This window comes from Condylura cristata, unplaced genomic scaffold (assembly GCF_000260355.1).
Source record: "Condylura cristata isolate star-nosed mole 26May11 unplaced genomic scaffold, ConCri1.0 scaffold00057, whole genome shotgun sequence".
Taxonomy (NCBI): domain Eukaryota; kingdom Metazoa; phylum Chordata; class Mammalia; order Eulipotyphla; family Talpidae; genus Condylura; species Condylura cristata.
In genome coordinates, this window is record NW_004567158.1 from 619,261 (window position 1) to 628,716 (window position 9,456).

The 9,456-nt window shown below is 61.3% G+C and overlaps 1 protein-coding gene and 1 long non-coding RNA gene across 2 annotated transcripts; one reads left to right on the forward strand and one right to left on the reverse strand.

Annotated features, from left to right (window-relative positions):
* Nucleotides 1-1,247: 1,247 nt before the first annotated feature.
* Nucleotides 1,248-2,371, reverse strand: LOC105854561. Its single transcript, XR_001146201.1, has 3 exons — nucleotides 2,067-2,371; nucleotides 1,390-1,593; nucleotides 1,248-1,286 (listed from the first exon to the last, which is right to left on the reverse strand). It is a non-coding gene; the product is annotated as an uncharacterized LOC105854561 (long non-coding RNA).
* A 197-nt stretch (nucleotides 2,372-2,568) lies between these two features.
* Nucleotides 2,569-9,283, forward strand: ATP6AP1 (ATPase, H+ transporting, lysosomal accessory protein 1). Its single transcript, XM_004695240.2, has 10 exons — nucleotides 2,569-2,786; nucleotides 3,035-3,161; nucleotides 5,087-5,161; nucleotides 5,391-5,584; nucleotides 6,037-6,077; nucleotides 6,630-6,715; nucleotides 7,029-7,267; nucleotides 7,869-7,916; nucleotides 7,997-8,228; nucleotides 8,469-9,283. The coding sequence occupies exons 1-10, from the start codon at nucleotides 2,629-2,631 to the stop codon at nucleotides 8,676-8,678; spliced, it is 1,410 nt and encodes a 469-aa protein (XP_004695297.1). The 5' UTR covers nucleotides 2,569-2,628; the 3' UTR covers nucleotides 8,679-9,283.
* The last annotated feature ends 173 nt before the right edge of the window (nucleotides 9,284-9,456 follow it).

Consider the following 9,456-nt stretch of genomic DNA (forward strand, 5'->3'; position numbering starts at 1 on the left):
TCCCGATGCCAGTCCTCACATCACCTGGCGCCCAGCTTCCCTGCCTGAGCTGAATTAATGTTCCTCAAAAAGGCAAAAACCATCCATTGCCCAACCACTTTTTTCTTTTGTGAAAAAGATTAAATTACTTAAGCATACAGGAGCTGGGTGCAGGTCAGAGGTGTGCGGAGGGCGGTGAGAGGACTCCCCAGAGACTGGGCAGCAGAACAGGCGGACGAATGAAGTCCACTGCTGAGGGGAGCAGGGGGCAGGTCCCGAGAGGTCTGCTGCGCCCTGGGGGTCAGCTCCGGGTCAAACTCAAGCTAAAGCAGCTGTGGCCAGCTTCATAGTGCTGCCCTTTAACCCATTTACCACCACCAGGGAGGGCTCATGCCCTCATCGTAATGCGCTTACGTCTGCAAAGATTCGAGTTCCAAATGAGGTCACATGTGCAAATTCTGGGTGGTGATGAATTCAGAGGGACACCCTTGTCCCCACCCCAGTGAAATGATCCTGCCACTAACCCAGGTCTCCCCATTTTTAAAGATGATTTATTTGTGCACACAAAACTGGGGTACAGGTCAGAGGGACAGGTGAGGGGATGAGAGGATTCCCCAGAGACACAGCGGGGAGCACAACAGGAGGATCCACTGAGACCCACTGCTGAGGGGAGCACAGGGGAGACAGGAGAAGTGTGCTGTGCGCTGGGGGTCACTGCCTGGCCGGGGATCGAACATGTGCCACAGTGGCTGCAGACAGTTCATAGTGCTATGCTTTTTCAAAATAATTTTTAAGGTCTAATTATTTATGCATACAAGAACTGGGGTACAGGGGGGATGTTTCACCAGCAGTAGAATAGGGAACAGAACAGGTGGATCCACTGAAATACACTGCTGAGGGACGCAGGGGGTGAGAAAGGAGAGGTCTGCTGTGTCCTGTGGGTCACCTCCCCGGTCAGGGATAGAACTGGTGCTGCATTGGCTGTGGACAGGTTCATAGTGCTGTGCTTTAAGTCATTGCACTACCAGCGAGGTTTTAATGTTGTCTAAGTCATCCACTCTACAGTATTTTTTTTAAAGATTTATTTATTCGTACAGAACTGGGGTACAGGCCAGAGATGCGGAGGGCGAGAGGATTCACCAGGGACAGTGGGGAGCAGAACAGGCAGGTCGACGAAGTCCACTGCTGAGGGGAGCAGCGGGCGGGTCAGGAGAGGTCTGCTGCGCCATGTGGATCTCCTCCAGGGCAGGCAGGGATCGAGCTCAGAGGGAACAGACTTCAGCTTCTTTGTGCTGTGCTTTCACCTGCTGTGCCACCAGGGAGGGCCATTTTGTTAAGATTTATTCATTTACACATACAGAACTGGGGTCAGGCCAGAGGTGCAGGGACGGTGGACGGTGAGAGGCTTACCAGAGAGAGTGGGGAGCAGGACAGGTAAGTCAACGAAGTGCACTATTGAGGGGTGCAGCTGGTGAGACAGGAGGAGCCTGCTAGCCATGTGGGTCACCTCCTTGGCCCAGAATCGAACTCGCACAGAGGTGGGTGCGGCCAGCTTGCAGTGCTGCGTCCTAACCCGCTGTGCCACCAGGCAGGGCCATTTCTTCCTTTTATTGTCTGCACATTACAAAAAAAAAAAAAGCTTATTTTTACATCATTTTGTACATTTGTTTTCATCTCAATTGTAATCCCCGTGGGTTTCCCATCACCCAGTCACTCGTGTGCCATCACCACAGTCCAGAGCACTTCCCTCCCCCACTGTTTCTCTGCGCAGTTTAAACTAAGTCTCGGAATCAGTGCATTTTCTCCTAAATAAATCTGATCATCTTTCCGTCGGCGATGTTTTCCTGTTGCTGTTTGTTTCTAAGACCGCCAGTCTGAGAAGTCAGAAATGGCACAGGAAACGATGAAAGTCTTTCTACGTGTACTCCCCTGGGGCAGGGCCTCCGGGGCCCTAGTAGCAGTCACTGTCACTGTCTCTTCCTCTCCGTGAGGCACACTTGGAGGCTCCACCTCCGGACCCGACATCGCTGTCGCCACGTCTCCAGTCGTTGCCAAGTCCAAGAAACAGTTTTCCGTGCTCCGGTTACCTGCTTCCCGGCAGCAGGGGACGCCGCCAGTGCCGCCGCCGCGCCGACCGACCGCGCTTTTCCCAGGCTTTCCCTCGCTCCTGGATGCCCCGCCCCTCTCTCTTCGGGCACCGCTGCGCACTCCAAGGGCGCGACTCCTCGGGTCCCCTCCCTGGCCCTCGACGGCCCTCAGGGGTATCGGGGAGAGGGCCCAGGTCCGGGGAAAGGAGAGCACTCTTGCGCGTTTAAGCAGCAAGAAGATTAACACTGGGAGGGGCGAGGCCGTGCGGGTGCAGAGCGCCGGAGAGGCGCCCGCCCCGCCCCGTCGACGGGCGGGCGGGGTGTGGGAGCAGGCCGAGCTCGGCCCCACCCCCTTTCCCACTTGAGCTTGCGTGCCTGGGGCACGTTTGACCAATCAGCAAAAAAGGAGCGGCTGTGAGTGACATATGCTTAGCCCAATCATCGGTGACCATGGAGAGCCGGCCTGCGCTCGGGCCAATGACGGCGCGGGGCGGGGCTCCGGGGGGCGACGGTCACCTGATCCGCGGCGGCAGTGGAGACCGAGGCAGCGGAGACCGAGGCTATGATGGCGGCGACTGCGGCGGCTCGGGTGCCGGCTGGGACGCGGCGGGCCCCGGAGCTCCGGCAGATGCAGTGGCTGCCGCTGTTGCTGGTAGCGGCGGCGGTGGCAGCGGCGTCGGCGGAACAGCAGGTGCCGCTGGTGCTGTGGTCGAGTGACCGGTGAGCATGGCGGGCTGGGCTGGACGGGCTGCGCCCCGCGCGGCGGCGTGGGAGATTCCCTCGCCTCACTCCCGAACTGCCCGTGGCGAGGGGCAGTGAGGCTCAGGGAAGACAGTCGCTTGCGCGGTGGCACGTAGCAAGTGGGCCGGGTTAGGAGGCCGAGCCCCAGGCGTCAAGCGGGAGTCCATGGGCTTCGATCTCGAGCCGTGCACCCCCGCTTGACAGCACCCACTTCTGTCCCCCGCCAGGGACTTGTGGGCTCCTGCCGCCGAAGCTCATGAGGGCCACATCACCAACGACATACAGCTCTCCACCTACTTAGACCCCGCCCTGGAGCTGGGCCCCCGCAACGTGCTGCTGTTCCTGCAGGACAAGGTGCGCCTGTCCCAGCCCTGTCCCTGTCAGCAGCAGGGAGGCGGCCCCTGCCCCCAGGACACTGAGGCCCATTCTCCTGGTGAAGCTTCAGTGACCTTGTTCCAACTGTAGGGCGGTGTGGCTTCTCACTAAGAGAGGGTTCATTGGGAATAGTGAGTGCCCCCAAATGCCACTGACTTGATTAGAAACCAGGGGTCAGAGGCCTACTAAGTACCTCGCTGTTATCTGACCTACTCTTCATGGGCCCATTTTATACATTAAAATACCAGATGCCCACGGAGGGTGAGTTGCACAAGGTCACACAGCCACTGAATGGGCGGGTTGTGATTCTGAGTGTAGTAGTTGGAGGAGAGATGACTGAGGAATCATCATTTCCTGAGTGCAGTGTGCTAAGCTGACAACATTGTCTTGGTCTGACTGCTGGAAATGAAGGCTGTAGGAGCAGAGGCAGGCTGTAGTACCCAGTGCACGCACAGCACATTTGGGTGCAATGCGAATCGGTCAGACGCCGCCCCCAGCCCTGCGCCTCCCTAGAACTTGTGCAGTCGTAGCCAGCACACCACACCGTTTGCCCTCATGGCTGTGCTGTGCCGCCCGGCGGGCAGGCAGCGGCAGGCATGTGGCCTATAGTCCTTCCTCGTGGCAGCTACGGTAGGTGGACGGGAGCTCCGTTCTATGACCTGTCAGCTTCGGACATGTAAGTCATCCACCAGTGCACCCTCTCTGTCTGTAAAGCGAACACACTGCGTGCATCGGAGGACGGTGGCAGCGGCTCTCAGCCTCCGCAGCAGCTTGCCGCGCCTGGCCCTCCCCGCGGCATTCAGCACGTGCTGTCGAGTTCCAGGTATTAAGTGGCGGGGACAGAGCAGTGAGCAGCATGGCCCAAGCCCCTGCCCTGAGGAAGCGGACATTCTCCTGAGGGGACACGGAAGTGATGGTCCTTAGATGTCAGCGCTGCCGTCTTTAGAGAAGAAGGAAGCAGGCCGAGGGCACAGATGCCTCAGACAAGGACTCACTGAGGAGGGGATCTCAGTGACCAGATGGCAGAGGGGGCTGCAGGGCTGTGGAGGAAGGGTGTCCCACCCGCAGGGACAGCAGGTGCAAATGCCCCAGGCAAGAGTGCTCTCAGTGAAGAGCGAGCCAGAGTGGGGGGTGGAGGAGGCGGCCAGCCAGGTGGCCAGGAGACAGGGAAAGGCCAGGTGCCCTTTCTAATGCGACTGCAAGCTTTGGGCCAGGAGAGCCCGCTAGGCAAACAGGCTTCAGGGTCCTGCCAGAGGGAGAGGAGGCTGGGCAGTGTGTACACTAAACAGCGAGTGGGGACCCTGGTCAGAACAGTCTCCGGGCTGCGCTGGGAGAAGCCAGAGGACACCGGTGGTTGTGGTTGTGGTGGAGGGCGGGGGCTGAAGGGCGTCTCTAGGTTGCACAGGAAAAGGGAGGGTGTGGCCTTGCTGTGCCCAGAGAGCTCAGGCCGAAGTGCTTCCTCTGGCATGGCCCGAGGCCACATAGCCCCTGCCTTGCGGGCCAGCCTGGACAGAGGTGGCTCCAGCCACAGCAGCTGGCCTCTGGGCGCCCCTTTACCCCCATTCCATCCATGCAGTGATACTCCTTGCTGCCCCGCCTACCCCCGCCCCCGTTCTTCTGTCTGTGGGCATGCAGCTGCTGACTCTTACTCCTGAGGTGACGGACTCAGCCGCCGTTTCCTCCCAGCCCCATGACTGCCTTCCGTATTTTCTGGCCCTGCAGGGCAGGAGATTCAAGAAAAGGAAAACTTGCCATCCCCTCCCCTCCATCAGGCCCACCCACTCACTCTTTTGACCAGACCCAATCTGACTCTAAGTGAGATTCTGCTGGCCCGAGCAGGCACACAGAGGTGTCTGTCGCGCCTGGCCCCGCCTCTGAAGCTGTCCCCCCTGCTTCCTCGCTAGCTGAGCGTCGAGGACTTCACGGCTTACGGCGGCGTGTTTGGGAATAAGCAGGACAGTGCCTTTTCTAACCTGGAGGTAAGCGCCTGCCTCCCGCCGCAGCCGCGCCGGTTCGCGCCCTGCGGCATCACGGCAGCTGTGTGCCTAGCCACGCAGGCTTGGGAGGGGAGAGCCGAGGGCCAGGGGCTAGGCGCGGGGTGTGTTTATGCTGGCGAGGAGCGATCCCTTGGCAGGGGAGGGCTGCCAGAGAGGTGTGGGGCCCACCTACCCCTTGCTGATGCATCCTGTGGCCTCTCCCCAAATCCAGAATGCCCTGGAGCTGGCCCCCTCGTCGCTGGTCCTTCCTGCCGTCGACTGGTACGCTGTCAGCACTCTGACCTCCTACCTGCAGGAGAAGCTCGGGGCCAGCCCCCTGCACGTGGACCTGGCCACACTGCGGGGGCTGAAGCTCAATGCCAGCCTCCCTGCCTTGCTGCTCATCCGCCTGCCCTACACGGCCAGGTAGGGTCGGCCTTCAGCCTTGAGCCTCGCTGCCACATTCAGCAGGAAGTCTTCCAGAAGGTGTCCTGTGTGCCCGAAGAGGCCAAAGGGCCAGACTGCTGTGACTCGGGGAGCAGTGTCTGGCTGCTCTGACCCGGGCTCCAGAGGGAGGCCCATGCGGTCCTGCTTGCGGGTGCTGACTCCGCAGCCGAGTGAGGCCTCTTCATGGCAAGGGCGAGGCTGAGGCTGGAGCAGGGCTGTGAGGGAGAGGGAGGAAGAGGGGTTGGGGGGGAGGGAGGGCAGAGGTGCAGAGGGGAGGGATGACCTGGCCTCTGCGCTGGGGGGTGGGGGGAGCTCTGGCCAGGGTCCTGGCCCAGCAGGGGATGGTGGCCTGGAGCAAGGGGCCACAGCAGAGACTGGTGGGAGGTTGGTGTGGGTGGCCGAGGGGGTCCAACACTGGGTTACTCCTGCAGCTCGGGTCTGATGGCGCCGAGGGAAGTCCTCACAGGCAACGGTGAGCTGCGTGGGATGAGCCGCGTGGGCCCGTGACTTTCCCTTCCTTGTCCAGCCCTTGGTCCCGCCTCCCTGAGGGGTGGTCCCATGGTTCCCAAGGCAGCGGGGCCCAGACTGCTGCCTCCCAGTTCTCCCCTCCGCCTGCCGCCCCCCCCCCACCTGGGCCCTCCTGGCCCAGGTAAGGGCCTTCAGGGGCTCTCCACGTGAGAGCCTGTGGCGTGCGGCAACTTGGGTTCTGGGGTTCTGGCTTAATGCGCCAGTCACGACTTGCCTTCACTAGAGGGGCGGCCACTCCCGTGGAAAGGCAGAAGACGCCTTCCGTGGATTGTCTCTTCTTGCACTGCTGAGCTGGGCTTGGAGTAGGGCTGAGGCGTCCGGGGAGGCGGGCGGGCACCCGAGAGCTGGCTGTGGGGACAGAAGGAGAGCAAAGCGGTGTAAGGGTGCCGGGAGGCCATGTGTCCGTGGCCACTGCCGGGACGTGTGTTTGCCCCCACCCCGATGATGTGTTCTCACCGACGGTCACTGACCTTCTCTGCTGTCCTGTTGTCCCCAGATGAGGTCATCGGGCAGGTGCTGAGCACGCTCCAATCTGAAGATGTCCCTTACACCGCAGCCCTCACGGCGGTTCGCCCTTCCAGGGTGCGCATCCTTCTGGATCGGGCTCTGGGAGGGGCTGGGGGCCCGACACCGGGTGGCAGACTGGTGGCTCCTGTGGCCTGCCTGGCAGCAGCCCGCGGTCATGCCCAATCAGCCTGACAGGTTGGCAGCCCTGGGCGCTCAGCCCAAGTGTTGTGCAGCTGGGGGACCAGGAATGTCAAAGGCTCAGGACCAGCACGAAAGGTGCTGAGTGACTGCTGGGACTGCACACGTGCTCCGTGGGAGCAGGAGGGTGGGCCACTGGGCTCGGGCCTTCTCAGGGTGCTGACGGGAGACTTGTTGGCTGTTTCTGCAGGTGGCCCGCGATGTAGCCGTGGTGGCCGGGGGGCTGGGTCGCCAGCTGCTGCAGAGACAGTCAGAGTCAGCGGTGATCCACCCCCCTGTGAGTTACAATGACACTGCCCCCCGGATCCTGTTTTGGGCCCAGAACTTCTCCGTGGCATACAAAGACAAGTGGGCGGACCTGACCTCCGTCACCTTTGGGGTCCAGGGCCTCAACCTGACTGGCTCCTTCTGGAACGACTCTGTTGCTAGGTAAGGGTGACATGCCTGTCACTGCTGTGGGTGGGTGTATTGGGGGCACGTAGGTGGTAGTGAGGGGTGCTACTGGTGGAGGGTGGGGTGAAAGGGTGAGGGAGTGGGGCTTCAAGTTCTGCCTCCCCTTGCCCTCTCATCCTTGGCTGGGGCTTTGGTGGTTAACGCTTCAGTCACTTGGCACTGTGGCACCACCCCACCGCCCCCCTCAAGGACCCTCAGGTGACTGGTTGAGGGCGCACGCCTAGTAGGCCCGAGACGCTATGGGGATTCCTGTGCACTTGCTGGGTACAGCCACAGACATTCCCTCACCCCGAAGCCAGACTCAGGCAGCCCAGGAACGCCAAGCGGGAGCTAATAGGGGACCAGTGGGCTCGGGGGAAGCAGAGGGGAGTCCTCAGTCAGAGGGCCGCCCCGGCGCTGTCCTGACCCAGGGTGTGACAGGGCCTCGGTTTACTGTCTGTCAAGGGGTGCTGCTGTCTCTTTGGGTGGCTGTGCAGCCCCAAGGCAGCTTTGCTGGGACTAGGTCAGAGGCGCTGGCTCTCAGCCGCCAGGACCTCCTAGCGCCTCATATGTCGTCACCTCTCACTCTGGCCTGCAGGCTGGCGCTGACCTACGATCACCTCTTTGGTACCACAGTGACATTCAAGTGAGTCCGGAGGGGTGGTGAGGTGTGGGTGGCTGGCATAGCTGCAACACTGCACCCCTGACGCCCCTGACTCTCCCCAGATTCGTGCTAGCCAGCCGCTTCTACCCGGTGTCTGCCCGGCACTGGTTTACCATGGAGCGCCTCGAAATCCACAGCAATGGCTCCGTCGTCTCCTTCAACGCCTCCCAGGTCACGGGGCCCAGCGTCTACTCCTTCCACTGCGAGTTTGTCAGCAGCCTGAGCCAGAATGGCAACCTCCTTGTGCCACACACACAGCCCTCTCTCTGGCAGATAGAGCTGCAGGACTTCCAGGTATGGCAGGTGCAGTCCTTGGGGGGAGCCCACGCGGCAGGCAGCAAAGGGCTGGGAGAGTGGCCACAGTGGGGCCCCATGGTCTCAGTGTTGGTTGGGTGTGGGTGGGGCGTGGGGTACAGCTGGGCAGCGTCACTGGTGGTCTGGACCATCCGCTGCCTCGGGCACCCCCAACCTTACTGGGCCCTCCTGGGGTAGGGCCACATAGTTCTTTCTGACCGGTGTCCATGTGCTCCCCAGATCCAGGCCTTCAACGTGACGGGCGAGCAGTTCTCCTACGCCAGCGACTGCGCTGGCTTCTTCTCCCCAGGCATCTGGATGGGGCTGCTCACCTCCCTGTTCATGCTCTTCATCTTCACCTACGGCCTGCACATGGTCCTCAGCCTTAAGACCATGGACCGCTTCGATGACCACAAGGGCCCTACCATCTCTTTGACCCAGATTGTGTGACCCTGAATCCATGGGGGGGTTGAGGCAGAGGGGTTCCAGGTGGTCCTGTCCCCACCTTGAGGCATGTGGGACCCAAGGGCTTCCCTCCTGCCACCATAGCATGAAATTCAAGCTCCTTCCAGCCTGTCTTGCTCCCTGTTCACCCCGAGGGGCTTCTGTGGGGCTGCTGCCCCATCTAAGACAAGGTGTACATATTATGCATAGACAGTAGATGACACTCGAGAGCGCTGTCCTGAGAGGGCAACGCACCTGCGCTTCAGGGCCCTCTGCCCCTCCGTATTTATTCTCATCTGCACCTGCCTCTTGCTGTTTATAGTGCTTTTGTGTAGTGAAGCCCCTCCCTCCGGCTCGCTGGGGCTCCCTGTGCCAGTCAGGAAGGGGAGGGTTCCAGAGTTGGGGGGGCTGTAGAAGTACTAGTACCTGTCCTGCCTGGCTGTCCTTAGCGTTTTTTGGTGACGTGCTAACCATAGCAGTGCACTGGGGTTTATTCCGTGGCCTGGGAAGGAAGGGACCACCAAGGCAGGTGGGCTGGGGGTGGTCGCTCTGTTTCTGGCATGTTGCGCGGGGGGTTTCCTTCCTACTACAATAAAGACGGGTCGCCATGCTTGGGCCTCTTGTCACTCATTCCTGCCTCGGGCACGAGGGATGCGCCCGAGGAGGCGCCCGGATGTGGTGGTGGCAGGCCTGGGGGACGGGGGCAAAGCCTCGCGGGGAGGGGGCACTCCGGGCCAGAGCCAGGGGCTTGGAGGGCGGCAGCCGCCAGGCCCCCATCGGCGCG